The sequence below is a fragment of the Sorghum bicolor genome, chromosome 2 (assembly GCF_000003195.3).
Source record: "Sorghum bicolor cultivar BTx623 chromosome 2, Sorghum_bicolor_NCBIv3, whole genome shotgun sequence".
Classification (NCBI taxonomy): Eukaryota; Viridiplantae; Streptophyta; class Magnoliopsida; order Poales; family Poaceae; genus Sorghum; species Sorghum bicolor.
This window is the reverse complement of record NC_012871.2, coordinates 5,640,646-5,663,768: the sequence shown is the minus strand read 5'-3', so window position 1 is coordinate 5,663,768 and position 23,123 is coordinate 5,640,646. Positions and strand designations below refer to the sequence as shown.

The 23,123-nt window shown below is 42.0% G+C and overlaps 3 protein-coding genes across 6 annotated transcripts; all 3 read right to left on the bottom strand.

The window, feature by feature from the left end:
- LOC110432907 (probable D-2-hydroxyglutarate dehydrogenase, mitochondrial) lies at positions 1,250–8,700 on the bottom strand. 4 transcript variants are annotated; one of them, XM_021454094.1, is made up of 16 exons: positions 8,477–8,700; positions 7,149–7,522; positions 6,472–6,573; positions 5,999–6,046; positions 5,774–5,844; positions 5,276–5,394; positions 5,039–5,134; positions 4,832–4,941; positions 4,614–4,694; positions 4,146–4,246; positions 3,509–3,617; positions 3,034–3,139; positions 2,880–2,965; positions 2,628–2,753; positions 1,844–1,973; positions 1,250–1,739 (listed from the first exon to the last, which is right to left on the bottom strand). In XM_021454094.1, the coding sequence occupies exons 1-15, from the start codon at positions 8,544–8,546 to the stop codon at positions 1,887–1,889; spliced, it is 1,686 nt and encodes a 561-aa protein (XP_021309769.1). In that variant the 5' UTR covers positions 8,547–8,700; the 3' UTR covers positions 1,250–1,739; positions 1,844–1,886. The 4 variants fall into 4 exon arrangements, with proteins under 4 accessions (XP_021309769.1, XP_021309770.1, XP_021309771.1 ...); XM_021454095.1 differs by having other exon boundaries at positions 1,250–1,736; XM_021454096.1 differs by having other exon boundaries at positions 1,881–1,973.
- Positions 10,806–14,886, bottom strand: LOC8060770 (disease resistance protein RPM1). The gene is made up of 2 exons (XM_002459412.2): positions 14,457–14,886; positions 10,806–13,882 (listed from the first exon to the last, which is right to left on the bottom strand). Exon 2 carries the CDS (start codon positions 13,809–13,811, stop codon positions 11,130–11,132), a length of 2,682 nt encoding a protein of 893 aa, XP_002459457.1. The 5' UTR covers positions 13,812–13,882; positions 14,457–14,886; the 3' UTR covers positions 10,806–11,129.
- Positions 15,096–21,352, bottom strand: LOC8075023 (chromatin remodeling protein EBS). Its single transcript, XM_002459411.2, has 5 exons — positions 21,079–21,352; positions 19,443–19,791; positions 16,483–16,551; positions 15,811–15,946; positions 15,096–15,690 (listed from the first exon to the last, which is right to left on the bottom strand). The coding sequence occupies exons 1-5, from the start codon at positions 21,149–21,151 to the stop codon at positions 15,661–15,663; spliced, it is 657 nt and encodes a 218-aa protein (XP_002459456.1). The 5' UTR covers positions 21,152–21,352; the 3' UTR covers positions 15,096–15,660.

Here is a 23,123-nt window from a genome sequence, read left to right as displayed (position 1 = left end):
GGGCACAACCTCTGCCTGACAATAAATTTAAACAAAATACATGTTGCCACACTGATAGTTGCCTATCTTATTCGACAGTTCACACGGATGTGCAACTGTGCATCAACTTATTTATTAGCGAACAACTTATGGTTTACGAGACCGATTTAGTAGTAGTTGCTGCTCTGCCACCTGCATCATTGATGGTCTTTGATCCACATCAGGGTGAAGGCATTCCAAAGCGATCTTTGCTAGACTGTGAAGCAGCTCTAAATTGCTTGCCACTGCAATTTCGCCGTCGAACAACTCTGTTATCCTCTGATCTTCATTTAGAGCTTCACGGAAGTTCTTTACTAAGGTATTATCGTCAGAGTGTGTGTCCTTGAGGCCTTGACACCCTTTTTTCTACTTACAAGTTCCAAGATCACAATTCCAAAACTGTAGACATCACTTCTTTTTTTTTTTCTGTTAGAAGTCCTGTTAGCTTATATACTGATCTATATAATCTTTGTCACCAATGATATCTCCTGTTACCACTACGTCAGTCAAGAGGACGACCCAAGGTGCTAGCTTGATGGGTCAGGGAGTGAAGTAAAGGACAAACCATACATTTTACAAAAGGATAAAAGTATTGGATTGAGATCCTTAGGTCTTTCATATTTTGATAATTTACGAACAATAACAAACACCATGCCATGAACAAGATTTACACAATACAACAGCTTTTGAAGCTAGTAGATGTGTGACTACGTCGGGTTCATGTGTCGTGACTGTTAAGGTTTGCTGCAACTATAAAAATGATTTAGAGACAATCATTTTTCTTTTATTTATAGAGGCAGATGGCTCAACCGTCTTCGTTCAATGATTTCTTTCAATGGGCTATTTACAGATGCGGTTGGCTAGACACTCATTATAAGTTGATTAATAAAAATGGACATCTTAAAGGTATTCATCTCTATAAATAATTTTTAAAAAACAAAGGAAAAACAATAAAAAAAATAGTGCCGGAACAAACCCCCTTAGCCGGCAGCGTAGTAAGTCACAAGTATATTTTTAGAGGTGGTAATGGTACTCCTAAGCTTTAGAGGGAGTCTTGTTAATAGGATCACCTTATAAACATTTACAAATATTGTTGCTCTGCAGCACCTTATCCCCTATGTAAATAAAAAAGGACTGTCTTCTAAACTATTTTTGTAGCAGGGATGATTAGGCTATTAACATTAGAAGATGGTGATGGATCTAAGTGTGAATCTACATGTGACACGATGGATGCTCCAAAAAAAAGGGTATTATTGCTAGCTGTTTAATTTATGTTAATCCATTTCACCACTTGTCCACTGGGACAAAGAAAAACTGATGAAAGTCGTATCAAGCAAGCTAGAACAACATGTAAGTCTGTTCGCTTGTCCGAAAAACCATGACTGGAAGTACTGTACACTGATTTATTATGAGAGCTGCTGGCTGGCAGAACAAGTGCTTAAAAATAGACCTTCTATCTTCGGTTTCAATCATTTGACGTTTTGGACCGCCGGATTGACTTGCTATTAGCTATAGTGAGCTGTCGAACCGCCGGACTGACTTTTTCTTTGAGTCTTCAAAGCAAGGCTGGCACGACGATGTCGCACTTCAAAAATGGCATTGCTTGTCGTTTGCATCCTCAACTACTTGCCAATTATTCACTTTGCTCAGCTCACTCAAGCATTAAGCGGCTAGTCTGGTCAGGCACAAGCTCATCAGTGAGTTGAAGGGTCCCTAACCTGCTGCAGGTGGCGGAAGCAGTTGACATGAACCAATTAGTTTCATAAATTTGGAAAGAAAATATAGTTTGGAACTAACTATAATTCCTTGCAACTACAGGAAGTACCTTTACGGTATATTACATACTGCCGATAACAGAGTACCTTCAGCTACAGTACAGACTGCGGCAGAACCTTGTAGGGGTTCAGTATCGAATTGGGGTCCAGCAACTTCTTGATGGAGGCCATTAGTTGCACCTAATCAAAACAGAAACATTAGTTGGCCATGGTAATTTGAACTATCCTGTGTAGCTAGGGTTACTAGTGATGTACTACAAACACTGATACAAACATGTGCATTGTTCTTAAAGTAAAACCGCGCATTAGCTCATTGCTTGTATTTAGCTACTGGGACAGTTAAAATACAGTTCTGACTACTAAGCTATGCCACATGTGGTAGGACCAATAGACTAATCAAAGCAGGAAAGACCTAAGCGTCTCCTGACTCCCATAAAAGCACATTGCACCGTTCTTTAATAATGTACTCTCTCCATTCCAAATTATAAGACGTTTTGGCTTTTCTAGATACATAGTTTTTGCTATACACATAGATATACACTATGTCTAGGTACATGGTAAAAGAAATATATCTAGAAATGCCAAAATGTCTTATAATTTGAAATGGAGGGAGTATAAAAGAGTGCAAAAAAAGGTGGTGCACACAAACCTTGGTGTGTTCAAATATTCATATGACCCATCTAATAAGTTTTGCCAACCAAAAAGGCAGCTTGAAAATGTACAAGCAAAGTAGCAATTCAATCGATGAAGTCCACAACTCAGTATGATTGGTCATTTCCTAACTCATCGTGTACATGCTTCCTGCAAGTGGTGGTAGGACAATAGAAAACTTACTGCTTCAGGTGATTTACTGTAGTGAATCTTCTCAGCTTTCATTAGCCCCAAACCATGCTCTGCACTGATGCTTCCTCTTTGTGCTGAAGTCCATTCATAGACAAATGGTTCAATTCGTCCAAGAGTCTAAAAATCCATTGGAAAAACAAGATAAGGTTATCCATTAACCATCTCAAGACACTGAAGCATTAAATAAGTAAACAATCTACATCCAACTTCCATGTTATATCCAAATTGATATAAAAGACATACACTGTCGTCATATTTGCTTGATACAATGTTCAAATGCAGATTCCCATCTCCAAGGTGGCCGTACCCCAATACCTCTGCACTATCACCTAGAAAACCAACATACTAAGTTAACTGGAAGCCCATAGATTTTTTGTAGATCAAGTCTCGCAATTACCAAGACGGCAGCGCATTTCTTCAACAATATCATAGAGCTTCTCTACAGGTATGGACAAGTCATATTTATACACAGCACCAACTTTGACAGATGCTTCTGATATACCCTGCAAGAACAACAGAAGCAGAATCAAGATTTATCGCTACATGATCCATCATTTTGTGCATTTGATAGTTGGTCTGGCACTTGAAGTTTGAGGTTTGAAGGATTTAACTGGAAAAACCAAGCCGCATGTTCCAAAAAAAAATGTAGTTCATCTTATTTCAAATCAGACATTGAATCACTTTGTAATCCGTAAACATGAGCATCTGTGTTAAATGTTAGCTATTACATGCTAGTACAGAACTACCACTAAGCACATGAACAGTTTGATACTGATGGTTGACAAGTTTCAGCAGACATAACATTCATCATCAGTCAACATTGGGTATAACTGTATAAGAGATAAACAGAGTATTGATTATAGGATGACAACCTCGCGGATCCGCCAAAAGTTTGATGCTTGGCTGATATCCTGCGCGATAACACCATCAGCTACTAGACCATCTTCCATTGAACGCAACAAAAATGCTTCCAGTTTTGTTCTACAAAAGAAAGCCAGAAAAAAAGACATGATGAGAAACTAGAATAGTGTTAAGCAAAAGATACACAGATGAACAGCCAAATCTCAGTAACTGCAAGTTGGCATGATAATTGATCTTCCACAGAGCAATTGTCAATTTTCTCTCAAGCATATGCCAATAAGATAATGTCAATTGTCAGGTCACAGAATGAATATGTTCAGAAGAAAACATGCTACAGAAATCATCATCTATTCATCTAGTCCATATCCATAAAGGACAACAATTTCTTTCGTGCTATTATTTTTCACCAAAGTAATGTCAAAATATAGAAAAATCAGTACAAAGATAGAAAGCTTCATGCAAGCAGAAACCTTTTTACTATTTGATAAATCTCATGAATAAAAAAAAGTAAAACAGGTATTACATTCTCTCTAATTAGCAATAGTCACAGATAAATCAGAATCGAAGGGCAACAGTAATAACCTCTACTGTCATAAACATTGACAAATGATCATTGTTGAATCAAGTTCTATTTCTACAATAACTTACTTGTCATATGATTCATCACTTCCTGTTGTCTCAATTAAAACATAAAATTTGTATGGTGATGCAGGTAATGGATTATGAACTCCTTCCAAATGTCGCATAGCCTCCAGAATAAACAATCTATCAAAAAACAATCTAAATATGCAAAGCAGACAAAATAATGAAATATTTCATTGTACATAGGAGCACCTTAGAAAATCAAGTTATTTTCGAGGGCTTATTGATGTACAAGAATATCAAAGGTATATTTCATTGGATCAAACTGATCAACCTAGCAAGGGATTCACAATTTCATCCCCTGTTCTAAATGTCAGTCTGTGGCATAAAGCTGGGTCCAATGTGGGGCAAAGTTGAGGAAGGCCCAATTTAGTTATTAGCTCAGACATTAAAATGATGCTAAATAAGAAATTTGTGGGTCTTAATTCACTCTATGAAGCAACTTAATTCAAAAAGAATTTCATATGTAAGTACCAGATTAATACAGTGATGATCCATGAATTCAAATGCAGACAAGATCTCACCCAAGCTCCTCCTTGCTGCCAGCAGTAATTTCTGGGAACACAATCAGTAAGCAGTAATCACTATTAAAGACCTCATGCATAGAAATGATTGAATAAATTTACTTTTGTAGAGAGAGAGAGAGAGAGAGAGAGAGAGAGAGAGAGTTGAGAATTCCAAGGCGAATGAACCTGGCAGCTTTTGTAGTCATTGCAGGAAAGAAATGCAACATTAGTTGATGGTAGCTTTGCAGGCGTAAGTACTGATATTTTGGTGACTACTCCTAGTGAGCCTTCACTTCCTGAACAATAAGTTGTGTATTCACTAACTGATTGGTGTTGCAAAAATAGTATTGCTTTCACAGTGGTCATAGAGTAGTTATCATGCTCAGTACATACCAATAAATAAGTGCTTCAGATCATACCCAGTATTGTCTTTCCTTAAAGTAGTAAGCATATCAAGGATAGTCCCATCAGCCAGGACAACTTCAAGACCTGTATGGGAACAAACATAATTTAAAAGGAAAGTACAGATCCCTGAGAGTTTAAATACATGTATTTGTGTTAAAATTATAATTTTTTTAGGGAAGTGTTAAAAACTTAAAATTATATTATAAGATCAATACGAGTACCTACCGAGTACACTTCCATGAAGTGAACCATAGCGTATGAAACGCAGGCCACCCGCATTAGTTGAAACATTCCCACCAATGTGGCAACTACCTTTTGCTCCCAAGTCAAGTGGCATAATAAACCTGAGAAGCAGATCAAGACCAATTAGGCTTCTAGCATTGAAACCAAAGAACTGGTGTTCTCTAAAGGGTAGCTCATGATTGTAAATTCTTTTGTTCAGAAAATGGAGATAAACAAATTTAGCCAAGAATTTTCAGTATATATTCACCATAGGAAGTTACAGACTTTATGTTGGCCTATTGGGTGGGAAAAAAGATCTTATAAGAACTGAACTAAAAGGAATGAAAAATGTTCTGGAACCTGTCACAATCATTAGCGATTCCACAAGCAAGAACAGATGAGTATGAGAAGCATAGTAGCATATCCAGCGGACCAGCACAAGACTTTGGAACAGAAATCAGAACAATACATCTAGGGAAGAACTGCCAAAAATAGCTTTACCCTTCATTTTCCACGAAGTTACTTAAACTCTCCAACACACAACCAGCTTCACAAGTAAGAATGCCATTAACCTAGCAACACCATAATAAGCAGACTTAGAAGTTGGCACCTTCTTTATAAACTATTCAAGGATTTCTCGTGACCCTTGGATGCATTTGAAGAAGCAACTAATGAAAATACAACAAACTACAAGGTACTGAACCAGACAAAAGAAATTGAACTCACATTATCAAAGGAAATGATTTTGTCCATGCCTGCGAGGCCAACAATCACCTGCAGGCAAGGTCACAAAACACTAATCAGTGATCTTGGACCTTAACATTATGAACAGTAAAAACTACAAATGCAGAACCACTGCATAGATAACAAAACTAATTTGGCACATCAATAAGCATAAGAATAGAAAAAATATGGGAGAGATGTTAAAAAATAATTTAAAAATACTAAAGATAACATTAAGCATAACACTGAAATTGAACAAGGTCTATGTGATCTTTTTCCCATATTTCGCAATTTATCTGGTGTTCTGGTCAGTCCATGTAAACATATAGCCCACATATTTGCAGAACAATAGTTCAGCATTTTCTAGTTAACAGCAAAGAAAAGTTGTTATGATTTGCATAAACAATAGGATGTATCCTAGCAAAAACAACATTTCATTCCTGACACAGGTTAAAAAGCTTTAGAAATACAATTACCTCATCATAAACAGGCACACTGCCACCTACAAGACCTGTGTTGCCACCCTGTGGAACCACAGCCAATCGTCTGGTGTTGCAATATGAAAGAATCTTAGAAACCTGGAAACAGAATATTTGAATAAAGAATTTGTACACTAATTCTTTTCTTGCGTCTGAACAAGAATAGCAGTGATTGAAAAAATCTTCATGACAATGAAAATGTGAACCATTTAAAGAACCAGCATAAGATATGTTATTTGAATGGATTTGATAACACCCTGGTATATGCAAAATAGTGATTTCAGAAATTTAGAAAATTAATGATCATTGAGGAAATTATACATTGTACGCAAAGGCTGAACATCAATAGTAAACTATGTTAAAATGATGGTAACTACTCCCTCCATCCCAAATTGTAAGTAATTTCAAGAATCTTGGAGAGTCAAAGCATCTCAAGTTTGACCAAAATTATAGAAAAAATTACAAAGTTTGTGGCATCAAATAGATATACAATGAAAATATAATTAATGAAGAACCTAATGATACTTAGTTGATATCATAAATGTTATTATCCTACCATATAAAGTTGGTCAAACTTGAGATGCTTTGACTCTCCAAGATTCTTGGAATGACTTATAATTTGGGATGGAGGGAGTACTTCGCTATTCAAGAAATTAAATTGGCTGATGAAATACCTCTGCAGTATTTTTTGGTAAAAGTAGTAGCTGACTTGCACCCCTGTATTTACCCATCCAATCTACATTTGCAACTGCGACTCTGTCTTCATCCTGAACTACACCATTTTCACCCAAGACACTCTTGAAGTAAGAAACATCATCAGAGCTCAGCTGTGAATAGGCTGGATTCCTCTGAATGTGTGTTGCAGTTGCAGCAGAACCAAATGTGCGCTTCTGAACTTCACAAGCCTTGTTAGCACTGCTTTGACCTTCATATATTCCCCGACAAGTTGTAGGTCCACACAGAGGGCGCTGTAGACTGGGAATCCAGTGGAATCTTCTACAAGAATTCACAATGTGGTTTGCAGATTCATGTTGACAACGAGGCATGCCTGAAAAGCATAATTTATCATCAGATTTTAATCAAAACTTCTCGAATTTTACAGGGGCCATCAGAGATATATAGTTACCAGTCTGTATTCGAACAGTAAAGATTATCATAGGCTAAAATTCTCACTAAAATCTAATCATTGATTCTGTACTGTTAAAGCTATCACGATCCTCACTGAAAGAAAAAAAAATCTGCTGCTATAATTCTTTACTTCTAATAATGCCTAAGCCGTAAACATAGGTAACTAGGTACTACTCCACGGACAACACGCCTGATGGCACATTCATTGGGTTATTGAACTAATCCAATTCTTTTTGTGAACCGGACATATTCTTCATGTCATAAACCGACAAGCACTTATGCAAATACATTTAAGTAACTTCGTCAAAGATTGGCATACACCATGCACTACCAGCTCTCCAATCAACCTTTAGTAATACTCTACTGCGCAAACTTGCCCCAAATGAAAGAAAAAAAAATTGCTAATCAAAGCCGCATTCTAATGCTCCATCGCTATCTAAATCACTAACCGCCATGGCAACACAGGCTACATCAAGCACATACAACACCTGCAACATACGGCTTACCATTCCGGTAACTTAATAATAATGAACAGAGTCAAGTGTGATTAAGGCATGAAGCATCTGCAGTTTAGTTCGGTGCTCCAACACCAACAGATAGAAGTCCCCACTAACTAGGACCAGGCCTCAAGCTAGAGCCAACGAAGACCGAGAGCGGGACTGCAACAGAACCATGCCAGACCACCAACACCGAAGTAATCCCACACCCGAACGCCGCTAAATCCCGCTCTACGCACTACGGTCGTCCCCGGACAAAACCTAGGCTCCACAGCAAGCAGCCACCCGATCGGGCACCGGCACGAGCACCTCCCGGACCAACGGGGCCGGAACAGGGCGCACCAAGCCCCCCCAAACTAATTAAACCAGCAATTCACCTCGCGTCGGCGACTCGACCGCGAGCGGGCCCAGGCGACGGAGAAGCCTCGCCGCCTCGCGCCGCGCCATGCCGTCGTCCTCCGGCTTCGCCTCGGAGCAGCCAGGCGCCGTGCCCCGGTTGAGAGGAAGGACTAAGGAGCGGAGGTGGGGGGCGCTCGCTTGCGTCTGGTGGAATGGAAGGTGGAGTGCCAATGCCAACTGCCTGATGAGCGTCTGCTAGCGCTCGTTGCGTCTGGGAGACGGACGAGTTGATGCTATGACGTGGCAGAGTTATCGGGGGCAAAAAGGTCACGTTGCCTTGTCCACGTATGTGCGTGTGCTTGGGCCCTAAACCCCCGAAAACTAAAAACTTTTTAAGATTACTCGTCACATCAAATCTTGGAGCACATGCATGAAGCATTAGATATAGATAAAAATAAAAATTAATTATACAGTTTGTTTGTAAATCACGAGATGAATCTTTTAAAGTCACGTACAACGCCATCTCTTCCTCCGTCTCTTCGTCGTCATTTTTGCGAAAAACACCCTCTTTTGGCTTGGAGACGGCTGCTCCGTCGCCTCACGAGGCGACGACGAAAGCCCGTGCTCCGAGGCCGAATCGTCGGACGAAGCAGCGTTGTAGGAGTCGTCTTCTCAACTCGACGTAGGATGCTGATCCCGTGCGGAATCTGGTATTTGCGCGCGTGGCAGAATGTTGCGCGCCTCAGCCGCCGCGAGCAGCATGGTCGAGCTCCGCCGTGCCATGGCCTGCGCGCGGCTACCTCCGCCACGGCATGAGCTGCGCGTCGCGATCTCCGTCGCGGCTGTCGCCAGCCGCGCTGCAGGCTGCGTGCGGCGACCTCCGCCCTGCCGCCGCGAGAAGCGCGGGCCAGCTCCATCGCACCGCGCGCACGGGCGAGCTCCGGCCGCGCCGCCGTGAACCGCGTAGGCGACCTTCGTCGCTTGTTCCTGGCCGCCGAGCTCACCCTGAGATGGTCAGTGTCAGTCCCTGAGATTGTTTGTCCTATATATCAGTTATTGCAACTCGAGCACCCTTCTGGCAGAATTGATTTCAACACAGTTTACTGAATGGGAAGTAGTTGAAGTGGTGTATGGCTGTTTATTCCATCGAAGGGCAACATATTAGTATACAAAATGGTGGTCATAGTTGATCCTGAGTAGGTGCAAAGTATTAAGTAGCTTGCAGACGACCTTCTATCTATGGGTTGTATGACCTATCTTTTTAATTGTCTGTATGTTAGATTCGAGGCTCTTGGAGACGACCTCTGTCTTTGGGTTGTACATGCCCTAAGTATAGTTAGTCCATGATTGAATAATATTTGTCAAATAAAAACGAAAATGCTACAGTACCGAAATCCGAAATTTTTTCGGAACTAAGGCCTTGGAATAAATTGACCCGACGCGACCAAAACCCGATCTGGGCTAATCGGGCCTGCACGTTGGGCGGGCATGGGCTATAATTTTTGGCCAGGGTAGATGGGCCCATGGGCCATCGAGTCATACCACTCAAAACTCAAAACTTTTTCAAAATTACTTGTCACATCGAATCTTACGACACATACATGGAGTATTAAATATAGATAAAAATAAAAAGTTATTATACAGTTTGTCTATAAATCGTAAGACGAATCTTTTAAGCTTAGTTACTCCATGATTAAACAATGTTCGTCAAATAAAAACGAAAGTACTACAGTGTCGTTTTTCTAAAATTTTTTGAAACTAAACAAAGCCTCAGGCCACAATCAGCCGATCAGGTTTGGGCATTGCTTTTTGTCAATTTTCTTTTTTACAGCCCGATCTAAAGCCCGCCCAGCAAAGTGTATGATCAGCTTTAGAGAGTCAGGCAGTCCCCTCCAAGTTTAAACCTGATCCCTTTCATTAAAAGTTTATTATGCCTGACGATAATATACATCGGATTGGGCTGTGGAAAACCCTTCAAACAAACACCGCTGACCTGAGCCTACGGCTACGGCCCATGGTCGACCCGGCGGCCCGGGGCTGCATCAAGATTCAGTCATCAACAGTAGCATCAGGCAACAGAATCTCACGCCACGCTATCACAGATAAGAGAAGACACAAAGCAAGTTGCCATGGAGAGATTATCTTCCAGGTACCAAGTTCAACATTAATCCGTCCATAGTACAAAGAACGGTCAAGACACAAACCGACAAGAAACAAAAGACTTGCGAGAACTTCACTACAGAAAATACTCAGTAGCGACAGCTCTAAAACCGCGGCGGTCTTGGCACTGCCAAAATCTAGTGAAATTCTCGTAAATCATGTAGTCATGTTTCTGCAAATAACTTACTATCAATGAATTGAAACAAATTCAAATCATGGAGCTTCTCTCTCTGCACTCATGTATGAATGCACAGAGATTTATTTGAAACTACATGTGGCTTTCGCACAATTCTCTGATGACTAATCGCGTCAAGTGTTACTTTGTGATAGCACTGCTATTTCAAGGGAAACAGGGTAGCTTATTGAAGCATGAACAGCATGCATATACATTAGACAAGATACAACAGATTAAATCGTGAAACATAACAAGATCAAATGATCTTCTCCTCAAAAGAAAAAAAAAAGATCAAATGATCAAACTTTTACTGGGCAACGCATACGATTGATGCTTGCATGTGACTGTCCTCTTGATCACGGATCTCCAATGTAGGGGATGTGTTCAATAATCCATCGGTCGCGTCCTTCTAACCTTGTTTTGAACTCTTCAGGCATCATCGAGCCAATGCACAGCTGTTGGAGTGATTTAAGGTGTACAAGGCCCTCTGGTACCGACGTCAAGCTTTTCAAGCCCCAGAGCTCTAGCCGACGCAAGGCTCTCATGGTGCCGTCCTCAATCTCAACCTCCTTCAACTCACCCATGGAGCTCAAGTAGAGGTGCTTGAGCATAGGGAACCACCTGGCACGAAATGTCAGTCTCGTACCGTCATAGCACCGGTACAGGTTAAGGTGGCCTAGATTCTGAAACATGACAGCAAGTAAAGCAAGTGGGTCTTCATGGAGCCCAGAAAAGCAAAGCCGCAAGCTTTTCAGTCTGGGGAAGTGGCCAAATGGAGGAGGAATAGCTCCTTTATCTAGCCTGCCGCTTAACATAAGCTTCTCCAGGTATGGTAACGGTTTCAAGTCTGACAGATCAAGAATATCTCTGTCGCGATCAGCAGAAATCACAGACAACGCAGCCAAAGCTTTCATATTGCTTACTGAAGTCCACAAATCTGTGTTGTAGGATTCTAGCACCTTCCTAATGCCAAGGCTTCTAATCCTAGTCAAGCATCCAAGATTTCTAACAACGCAGCTGTTGGCTTCTATGTATTTCAGAGTCTGCAGATGTTCCTGGCGACATATTTTGTTACTTGCTGAACTGCCAAACCTTCCAACATCTATGATTAGGTGCTGAAGCTTTGTTAACATAGTTACTTCACTTGGCAACTCGAGTACAGAACCTTTGAGATACAGCGTCTGAAGATTGCTAAGCTTCCCAATAGATCTTGGTATCTCCTTGAGTAATGTATATCCCAAGTCAAGGTAATGCAAGTTAAACAGATTAGACATGATATCTGGAATTTTCTGAATATGGCAGTGTCTCAGGCTCAAGACCCTCAACAATCTAAAACTTGGATAACAGTCCCTAAACCAAGACGATGATACTTCCTCCACAAACATGATGATGGACCTGAACTGTGCAGAAGTTTTCACCGGCATCAGAATACCATCCTTCTGTACCGAGACTCGACGAGATCCATCAGAACTGGAGTCTGAGTTAGGATAGTCCCATGTAATAGCAAACTTTTCCTTCTTGGATATTGTCAGAGATATCTCCCTCACAAGGTCATGCATCTGAAACCTCTTTGGCCTTCCATATTCATTCCTGTCAACAACTTGAAGCAACGAACGATCAGTTAACTCCTTCAGGTAACATGCAGCTACATCTGCCAGTGTCACCTCAGGTCCTCTATCCTCAACAAATCCTTCAGCTATCCAGAGTCTGATTAGCTGTTTCCGTTCTATCTGATAGTCTTCAGGGAACAAACCCAAGTAAAGAAAACAGTTCTTCAAGTAACTAGGGAGATCGTTGTAACTGATTGGGTTGCTACTCAGCTGCCACCTAAGTTGTCTATAGAACAATTCCCACTCATGCTCATCCATTTCTTTGTAGGATAGAAGACTCCCTAAAGCAACAAGAGCCAATGGCAAACCTTGACACTTACCTACAATTCTTTCAGCACAGGTCTTAAGACTGAGGGGGCAACTTCTATCATCTAATCTTGTGAAGGCCTTTTGACAGAAAAGAGTCCATGCTTCCTCCTTCGGTAGTAAGCTAAGCTTCATTTCACGGTTTGAATCAGCCACAGATGCCACAGCTTGGATTCGAGTTGTGACAATAATTCGGCTCCCATTGTCATTCTTGACAAATGCACTATCTAGTAAAGGCCAAGAGTCCCTACTCCATACATCATCCAACACAATTAAGTATTTCCTGTCCTTAAGATATCTTCTAAGTAGTTCAACTAGATTCACGCAATCCATAGTGTCAAGCCCATCCGGAATATTCTCATTTTTTGAAATAAGCTGCAGTAAGAGTTTTTGGAGGAGATCTTTAACCCTGTAGCTTTGAGATACTGAGATCCATGCACGGCAGATAAACATTCTTTTAATTTCTTCCTTCTTGTAAATGCTACTAGCAATTGTCGTCTTACCTAATCCTCCCATTCCACATATGGAGATAACAGTGCGGTCTTTCCTCAAATCAGATAGCCATTCTGTTAAGCACTTCACCTCTTCCTTGTTCCCCACAAAATCATCATTCAGGTACGAGTGTTCAGACATATGTTGGAATCTGCTAGAATAACTCAATGCATTATCTCTCCTACTGTCGGCCGCTGATACATCAAACCTGTCTTTTGTCTCAGTGATCTTTTTAAGACAATCCTCCACAAATTTAGCATCTGCTGCAAGCTTGCGCCATCTTTTAACATCTGCTGCTTGGTTCAATGCTCTCTTTAGGAAACTGTTTGTTCCTTCCATTTGGCCAACAAGATAGATGTACTCGTCAACAATGTCCTCAGCGTCATGTGCTGCTTGTCTTACCTGTTCCAGCCAGGCCCCCAGTAACTTATCACTGGAACTGTGAGCATCTACTTGACTTATGAATGCTTGCATCATCGACAAATCACTTTGGAGTAGCCTCATTCTGTTGATTACTTCTTGCACGTCAGGTACCTGCTTCTGTAACTTTGAGCCGATAATTTTCAACCCCTCTGCTCCAAGTGCAGAGGTAATCTTCTGAAGAACCACTATGACCAAAGCTTCTGCCATTTTACGTTTTTCTTGCAGAAACTATTCCTAAGGACTCAGCATCGGCGAGGTGCTTTCTTGTGGGCTTGATCCTGCAGGCAGAGAAATAACCAGTTACATGCATAAATGTTATGGAAAGGAAGAAATCACATCGCTGGACAATATGGAAACACCAGCACCATTATTCTTCTAGCAAAATTCATAGTTTAAGCTTTGATCTGCATTAGCTTTTGCATTATCCTGTCAAAGATACATATATTCTCCAAACCATTTCAAGTAGTCCTGGTTGAGATTGAGTTGAATGTATCATCGAAGTTCAGATAAGCAGATCAAAACAGTTGATTAGCCTCGATTGAAATTACACTTACTTGTAGTGGCAACACAAACATCGCATTGCTGAATATTCTGACAATAAAAACACCTAATTTTTCTATTATATGTTTAGAAGAAGGGGATTTCTCTAATAACATTGGAGGGTTACTAAAATTTTAAGCTGAATCCTAAGGATTCGGATCCAAATCTCCCAATCCAAAAGGCTCCAGAGTAACTAGCAGCAGCGCAAGACCAAGATCTGACGTCGATTTCACCCAGAACCACTGGCAGAGGAAACGAAGCAGAAACTGCACCATAGCATCCAGGAACAAGAATGACGGCGAGGAAACGCACCTTCGCTCATCAGTCAGCAGGTTGCAGCTCGGGTCGGTTACTTGAGAGTCGAAACGCTGATCAAGCCAGTTACAAACAAGTCCAAGGGAGACGGAGTGGAGCATCCGAAGCCACGGGGGTTGAAGAAGGCGCGGGGGGATGTCGCGGCTGCTGCACGTACGCAGGCCGACGCTGCAGCTAGGATGTGGGGGTGGGGAGTGATCTGTAGAGGTCTTCTCGGGAGCAGCTTCAGCGACAACTACAGGTCGTGAGCAGCTTGGGGTTGGGGTGGAGAGAAATCGCATGGCAGGCGAGCAGCGTCCATGGCGTCGTGACAGCGGCCGTGCAGTGCGGCGGAGGCGTGGCTCCAGCTGCTGCCAGCCTCGGCGGGGCGAGCGCAGGTACGGCCAGCCGCAGTTTTGGACCGCTACCCTAGCGTGGACCCGAATTTCTTTGTGCAATCGAGATAGATAGATCCACTCGGATAAAGTGCGGCTGTTTGGTTGGTCATCTAATTTGTCAAGCTATGCCTTGCTAAACTTGACAATCATAGTTTGGTCACCAATTTATTAGCCCACTATTTCAATAAACATCACATTAACTCGAGATATAATTCAAAATGTGTGAGAGGGTATGTTTCGTTGAGCAAGACCAGTTCAATTGGCTTAAAACTTTGAACTTTATTATTGTTCATTCATCCAAACTTAAAACACAATGCCGACTGACGCAAATACGCAACCACAGCCAATGGGCCAGGGTGGGTGTCCAATTTCATGCAACAGTTTTGCAAGTACCACACTAAGATGCTTGCATTACACAGGATTTCAGAAAAGGTTCACATGACAATACAAAAGTTTTTCCTGACAACTTACTAGTGACTGACTAGCCAGGTCCAGCTGCAGCTGCATGGAAGTATTATTATTGCTGGATCGATCATATGCAGGAGTCCTAATGCCCAGAGGAAGCTTGATCACCTGATGCTGCTGGCATTACGATGCCATACAACTCTACATATACTCCAATAGTCCGACTGCCGATGCTACCACCACACAAATCCTAGTATGCTCTAATACAACAATCTGATCAGGTTGCAAGCTATGTACACTGTGTGCCTGACATTAGAGGGGGACCCCTGAACCACAAACTGCGACGAACAATAAAATTACAGGTTCTCAAACTTGGGAAGGCTTTGTACAACCCAGCATGGATTTAATCAGCAGGGCCATCACCTTCGCCGCCTTTTTGACTCCACCGGCTGAAGAGATAAGTTATATTATTATTATTAGAAGCATTATTAAGATTTGCATTGTAGTTTTAAATAGCAAAGCAAACTTAAATCAATGATAAGAAGCAACTAGCATCACGTGCAGCTTACCTTTTCTTCCGATTGCGCTGTAGCTTCATGTGAATTCTCAACCATCTTCCCATTTTCAGCTGTACAGGTCTGGCAGAAAAAATGCTCTAGTTTCTTTGCTTCTTTGATTGTCATCCCAATGCAAGCAGGGTGAAACCTGAAAACGAGAAGGTTGTTATAGAAAGTATACCAATATAAGGCTCAAAGGGCACAAAATGACTCGTGCGCACAGGGCCATGAACCAATCAATGCTCAGATATGTATGTGAATTGTGAAAGGCCTAAAAATTAAAATGCCACCCTGCATAACCAACTATGACCTGTTAAGAATTTGAGAACACAACTCGTAAGTGAACAGCAGTAAATACACTTTATTTTAGCAAATGAAAGAAGCTAAAAACAGTTATTTATTCATTTTGACTATTTTGGTCCTCATTGGGAGAAGTACACACTACACAGTGAATATCATGTTAAACACTTACACTGCATAACTGTACAAAGGTACCAAAGGAAAGTAATTCGTTTTGGCCAGTTCAGTATTCCTATCTCATGTCTAATCTCAAACAAATACAACAAATCCACCCATTCATAGACCAATAAAGCAATCAATGGAATTAAACAATGCACCAGAGGAAAAGAGGTATAGCATGATGTATAAAAAACTTTCTTAGGACAGCATCATCTATATGCTCACCAGTCAGAACATTCCTCACACTGGATCATAAGATCATCTGGATTGTATGGCATCTCACACTTGCAAAACCTGGCACATGTTTTACAAAAGAGATGAGAGAAATAAAAAATGGTGATTCAGACTTAAGAACTTTACAGAAACCAAACCTGCAAATCGGTAAAGGCAGCTAAAGGCTAACAACAAATAAAGACTTGGTTTACATTGGAAATAAAAAAGTCCATCTATGGCTTTTCAAAAACATAAAAATGTGAGGAAAGTTGTAGTAACGTAAGCTCAAGCGCGAGGTGCAGCCAGTGAGCCAGCATATATCATAACGAAAGGCAAGCCAAGTAGCAGCCCGTACATTGAGTAGCACAGGAGGAACATAGGTTGGAGTCCTCAGGGAGTTTTGAGTTTGGGCTAGCAGCCTAGCATTAGAAAATAGGGCTGAAGTTATATCTGACCAGAATAGTTCAGGCACACAATTGTTCAGGTGAATTAAGGAACAGAATCAAGGGAGAATTAGGATTTAGGAAGTCTGGTCCTTCTGGGAAAGGTTCAAAGTCTGCATCCATGATAGTTCCCTGTTTTCATCCAAGGTGGCAATGTTGTGTCATGGCCCACGACACCCAACCATAAGAGCAGACAGCAAGGTTGAAACAGAATATGTGGTGGGGCAACAGGTTCTGAGTTGGTGACAGTTTAGGTTCATAGTAGTTCTAGGAATCTGGAAACCAAATGCTGTTATCAAAAGTTGGGGGTCTGCATCTACTATACAAGGAAGCCATGGTTCATAGTTCTAGGAATATGGAAACCAGATGCTGTTATCAAAAGTTGGGGGTCTGCATCCACTATACAAGGAAGCCATGCATCTATTCCAAAACCAAGCAAGAAATATCCTATCTTTCGACAGGTATTCCCAAAATCTAATTTCTATCTGCACCCCTTTAGTTCTTTACCTTATTGTAATTGCCAGTAACTAACCATGTGTTTGTTTAAAGGGTCAGTGGAAGTTGGGGTGGGTCGGACCCATATTTAGAAATGTTTGGTCTGAGGTCCCAGTGGATTGGGTCCATCCCTCGGGAACATTCTCCTGAGATGCGGGTTGGTTCTATCCCTCCAAAACAAAGAAATTGGCACATTGTCTGCGCACGCATGGGATGCATAGGACACCAGCAGCAAGCATGGGTGCAGCCAAATTGAAGGCAGAGGCACGAGCGAGCAGCGAGGAGGCGGTGGCAAGGAGCGCGGTGGGCAATGGCCACATCGGGCGGCACATTGAGAAATGGGAGCTTCGGTGGAAGCATCGCATCATGGGACAACTCATGATGGGAGCACAGCACACCATCAGCATGGGGAATGGCTAGGAGGCCTAGTAGCAACACGAGCTGGCAGAGATCCCAAGTGGTGGTGTGGGCAGACAGGGAGGGGACGTTTGATTCCAGAGCCAGGTTCGCTTGTCTTGCTTGCACGGTCCACGAAAAGCTTGCTATGCCTGGCGAGCCGATTCGTCTCGCTCGTCCCAGCAAGGAATCTGCTCAAAAGTCTTGCCAGCACAAGCCCCTAGATTGCTAGCAAATCAACCAAACGTATTGCTCTGTTTTCTATCCTAGCTCAGCTAGGCAAGTTTTGATCGGGAAACCAAACGTGCCTGGAGTTGCTCAGCTGGGGCGGTTGGGGAATCGCTGGGTTGAACCCAACCTCCAAACCCATGAAATCGATACCTCTAAACCAAACAAAAATCATGGGACGAACCCAACCTCCAAACTAAGCATGAAGTGGGTTGAACCCCTCCTAAAAAAACAGGGTTGGGTCCATACCATCACTTCTAATCCCCAACTAAACACATGCTAACTCCATGTCCTGCCTTTGAAATCAAACAAAGAGTGCTATTAGTGGAATTAACTTGCCGCAAGGGCATTGTTCAGAATACTCCTGCTACAGTAAACAGAGAACCAGTAGTTGCCCCCCCCCCCCCCCCCCCCCACACACACACACAAAAGTTAGCAAAACCATCTACTGGAAAAGATGATTGGATTCGCATGTCCTTTAATTATTGCACATGCATAGGAAAACATACAAATGGATTAATCCTATTTAGTACAAAGAGGTTCATGATGACGTAGGATCATATACAATATGAAATTGAGTTATGGCCTCATTAACCGCGGGAACATACAGAAAATACCATTTCTAAAACAAAAGACTCGTGTGGGGATATAGTTACAAAGTTCTCAGCTCGACGGGGTCAAGGAACGTGGTACGCTACTCACGAGACTTTTTCACATGGTGGGGTCGAAAATAACCCCAATACCCAAGTCAGGGGTGACATTCCCAGGTCGAGGGTTGATGCCTTCAACCCTGTTTTCTGTGACTATGGTGGGATCCTTGAAGAAACTTGTGAGGGTTATCTACTGGTGACATGATACTAAAATTAGGACATATATCATCTACTTACTGCAAATCAAGTTACTCCCTCTGCCTTTGACCAATAATGACTATAGTAGTATATAACCTTCTGACACAAACTTGATATATTTTATCATATTCAAAAGTACTTGCTTATGCATCACAAACATGTTATATTAATTGAGTAATTGTTAGTCAAAGTCTCGAAAAAATAGACCTTACATTTGGAGACAGAGGGAGTACTTAACCTTTAAGTGCTTTCCACACCAAACATATTATTCAATTGGTTTTTGACATGGTTTACTCCTATTAATAATTCTATAACTATAATTGTCTAACTCCACTACCAATAAGCAATCCAATAGGGGGCACATGTAGGGGAAAATGCTTCTTTCAAAAACCAAAGCTAACTACCAGAAGCATAATCTAATCTATGCTGGATTAGAGGTAGCAGGAGACACATTGCACAAGTCAAAGGATCAGATTATATGGATGTTGCTACAAATTATAAATGCAAAAAAAAAATGCAAATCCAAAATAATGAAATTGCAAAAGCCTCACTGTGTTCTTACACTGCTATGCGATCTGGTACGAAGCTGCCAGTAGCTGATTTATATTCAAAGCGGCAGAAGAAATCCTCAGCATTGACAGAATCAAGCTTTGTATAGCTACGGAAGCTGTGGACATTGCATTTCCCCTCAATGGTGTCAGCACTTTGTACATCATAGTGGTCAGAGAGGAAGACCTCCTTGGAACCATGAAATGGCCGCCGACCACCTATGGACTCCTCTGGTCGATAATACCACCGCACTCGTACTCTCACATTGGTACCTCGAGATCCTGCTGCCTCAATTGCCTCAACTCTTGCCACATAAGGTGGCTTTGATGCATCAGAGGCCCTCATTAGCACGCAATCACCAGCTGGAAGAAACAATTTAAAGAATCAATCATCAAATCTGAAAGCCGCCTTATGCTGCTTCGTCAAAGCAATGAGAAAGCCTTATATAAACAAAAACACTACATCCTTCACTTCTATAAGGCGTATTTTAGTTTGAAAAGGTCAGATCAGAAGTGTATTTGTTTTACAGAGGTATCCAAAGTTCTTCCATTATGATATTTTTTTTGCAAGAAAAAAGAAAGGACCGTTCTTTTTGAAAACCTCATACCAAAATTTGTGCAACGACAGTGGAAGGACAAAGCAAGTACAGTGTATTACAAAAAACTTGATTGAGCTCTTCTATCTAAAATAATACTCAATCCATCCCAAATTGTAAGTCGTTTGACTTTTTTAATATCAAGTTTGACCACTCGTCTTATTCAAAGTTTTGTACAAAATATCACTTTTTTTTGTTGTGTATATGTTTATTAATAAAAGTTCTTCGAGAATGACTTAAATTTGACTATATTTGCATAAATTTTTTGAATAAGACGAGTGGTCAAACTTTGGATAAAAAAAGTCAAACGACTTACAATTTGGTATGGAGGGAGTACTATTCATCTACCAAATTTCAAAAGGAATAACAGAGCCAAGATACTAGTGAAATGTGGATAATCCAATCCAAGAGCACATCAGTCCTGAAATAGCTTATTGCACTATTATTTTATTCTATTTTGTATAAATCGATATTGTAATTCTCGTTTTTGACTTTGTTATTAATGCATTTTCTCTGTAGGTGCTGCGGCCCCTCCAGTTCCAAAAAAAAATCGAGCTCGTTGATACACAGGTGCCAATGCGATGTAAACACACCCACAAATACCTACAAGACTGAACATTCCAATAAGTTGAGTTCACGTTAACGAAAGCTTGGTACAGAAAAAAATAAAGGTTTCAAGTGACCAGAGCATAGCATGGTACTGTAATAAGCACCGCGATGCTAACCCTCTCGAAGATTACGCCTTCACAGTGCTAACTGAATTCAAACCCCAATTAGACACGGAGTTGGCCGCAGCGAACAATAAACGGTTAAATTCCAACCGTATTATTAAAGGCATAAGTAGCCAAAACAACAACAGAGCGCCCGATAATAATAATTGCAAACAAAACATTTCTGACGAAATCAATCTACCCCGAAGTAAAGGCACCCCGAATCCCAGGGCCCGGAAACCGAGACTCCGGACACATATCCCAAATACGCCACCGGCCACCAAAAATCCCCCCAAAAACCCCCCCGTAAATTCCGGATCAGACAGGGGCAAAGGGGCACTCACGCTTGATGACTTTGTCCGAGCCCTTGATGGTATAGGACTCGAGGATCCGCTTGGGCGGCCGCGACTTCGCCATAGGGGGCGCCCGACCGCGACGGCGACGGTGGTGGGGGCGGAGGACCAGGGGCGCGGGCGCGGGCGCTAGGGTTTGGCGAGGAGACCACAGGAAGACGGTGCTGGATTGTTTTCCTTTCCCCCCTTTGGTTCGAAATGGAGAGGCGCTCGCGGCCTCGCGTGCTGCTGTTTTTTTTTTTTTTTTACCGCCTCCCTTCGCCGCGCGCTTTTCGCGTGCACTGGAGGAGTGATGGGAGCAGTAAAAGCTGGCCAGCTGACGGCTGGCGCGCGGTGAATGCGAGCGGGCGGTGAAAGTGTAACTGCCGCGAAGGGCGGGGGGCGAGATCGGCCGTTGGATGAACTGTGAGGGTGCATCGTGGCCGTTGGATGAACTGTGAGGGTGAGCCTCGCTTCGCATTCTGGTCTGGATGGTTCGGAACGGATCTGGAAGTGTGGAGGTTGACTGTGCTTGTACGGGCAAGGCGAGTGGATAGGGTATACCCGTACGCCGTAGCGGAGGACAACTGGACACTCCACTGCCTGCCATTAATCGGGGGATGGCATTATGACACGTAATTTCAAGATTCGTTGCTACTAGGCCTTTTGATTGTCGAATTTTTTTGGATTTCTTTTGAAAATAAACTGAATTTTATAAAGAAATTTATATGATTTTCACTAAATTTCTGCGTTCCAAAGAAAACTTTAGTATTCCTCATTTTTAGTATATTGATTCAGTATTATAAAATAATCTTTTTCTTCTTATGTGCCGATCATATTGTTTTCGTGTGTGCACCTCTCATAGAGCCCCATTTTATTCGCTCCCTTCTATATGCTATTAGCCACATAAAGAACTTAATAATGAACTTAAACGACTGCTATAGCTGCTCCCCATCATTGCTTCGATTTTCTACCATAACTAAAATAGTGGCTCTGGTAGATATAGGCCTAACTTCAACCTCAAAAACTCAATCTGATGCCTGACTTTTTTGGGTTGACATTAAACAAAAAATCTAAAAAGCAAAACTGAGAAAACAAAAATCACCTGCAATAGAGATGCCACATGGGTATGCAACCTTTGGGGCCGGCTCGCTGGAGATGCCACCAGTCGACGCAGATCTCATCCTTTTGCTCCTCCGCACCGGCTCAATGCCATGTTTGCTGGAGCCATGGCCGATATCGCTCAACAACCTACTCTTCCGTGAAACTAAAACAAAAGACAAATTAGCACTATCAAAAAATCGCTCGATGGAGCCACGCGCAAGTTGAAGGTGCAAGCTTGTCCCTATAAGGGGATTTCGATGGTGTTACCTTTTCTTTGCGGTGGTGCGCGCCAATCTCTGTCGCTCGTATCACTCATGTTTGCGCCGCCGCTACTGCATATGGAAAAAGAGGGAGGAAATGAGTTTAGGGTTTGGGGAGACAGGTGCAACACAGTTTATATTATGTACAAGTGTTATCTCAGACGTTGGATATGTCTCAATGGTTCAGATTGCATGGGATGTAACGGGTTGAGCAGGCCATATGGAGGGGTATCTCTTTCTTGGCTTGGGCCTATGTTCCTATTGGCAAGTCTATAGTTGTGTGTCTATGACAAAAATTTAATGAAGGCAATGACGTTGTGGTCTCTAGCCTTAGTCAAAGGCCTTCTCAAGTGCTTACTCACACTGTCCCGCTTTCAATGTTGTCCTAGTTTTCTACCACCTATCTGCTAGATTCCCTCAATCTAGACATACCTTCCGTCCAGATACATGCAGCATGATGTGAACTTGGACAGCTAAAAGCACTACTCGATGACACATATAATGGGATAGAGGGAGTAACAAAATACGCAACAACAACAACAACAACAACAACATGGTAAATTGGTGGCCACCGATACTAGCCTTACATCTTGACCTTTGATATGCTCACCGCCTTAGAGATCGAGTCATGTTGTTCATCATTTTGAGAGAATTCCCTCTAACACCACAAGATAGCTCAATTCCCTCCATGCC

Excerpts from the sequence above, each read along its gene's own strand:
- LOC110432907 (XM_021454094.1), bottom strand. The coding sequence starts at position 8,546 with ATGGCGCGGCGCGAGGCGGCGAGGCTTCTCCGTCGCCTGGGCCCGCTC. Across the intron at positions 5,845-5,998 it reads AAATCATTTCCTTTGATAAT|GTTAATGGCATTCTTACTTG; the intron begins GTGAGTTCAATT and ends TGGTGTTGCTAG. Across the intron at positions 3,140-3,508 it reads ACTTTTGGCGGATCCGCGAG|GGTATATCAGAAGCATCTGT; the intron begins GTTGTCATCCTA and ends TTGTTCTTGCAG.
- LOC8060770 (XM_002459412.2), bottom strand. The coding sequence starts at position 13,811 with ATGGCAGAAGCTTTGGTCATAGTGGTTCTTCAGAAGATTACCTCTGCA.
- LOC8075023 (XM_002459411.2), bottom strand. The coding sequence starts at position 21,151 with ATGGCGAAGTCGCGGCCGCCCAAGCGGATCCTCGAGTCCTATACCATC. Across the intron at positions 16,552-19,442 it reads GTACCAGATCGCATAGCAGT|GTTTTGCAAGTGTGAGATGC; the intron begins GTAAGAACACAG and ends AACATGTGCCAG. Across the intron at positions 15,947-16,482 it reads TGTGAGGAATGTTCTGACTG|GTTTCACCCTGCTTGCATTG; the intron begins GTGAGCATATAG and ends TCTCGTTTTCAG.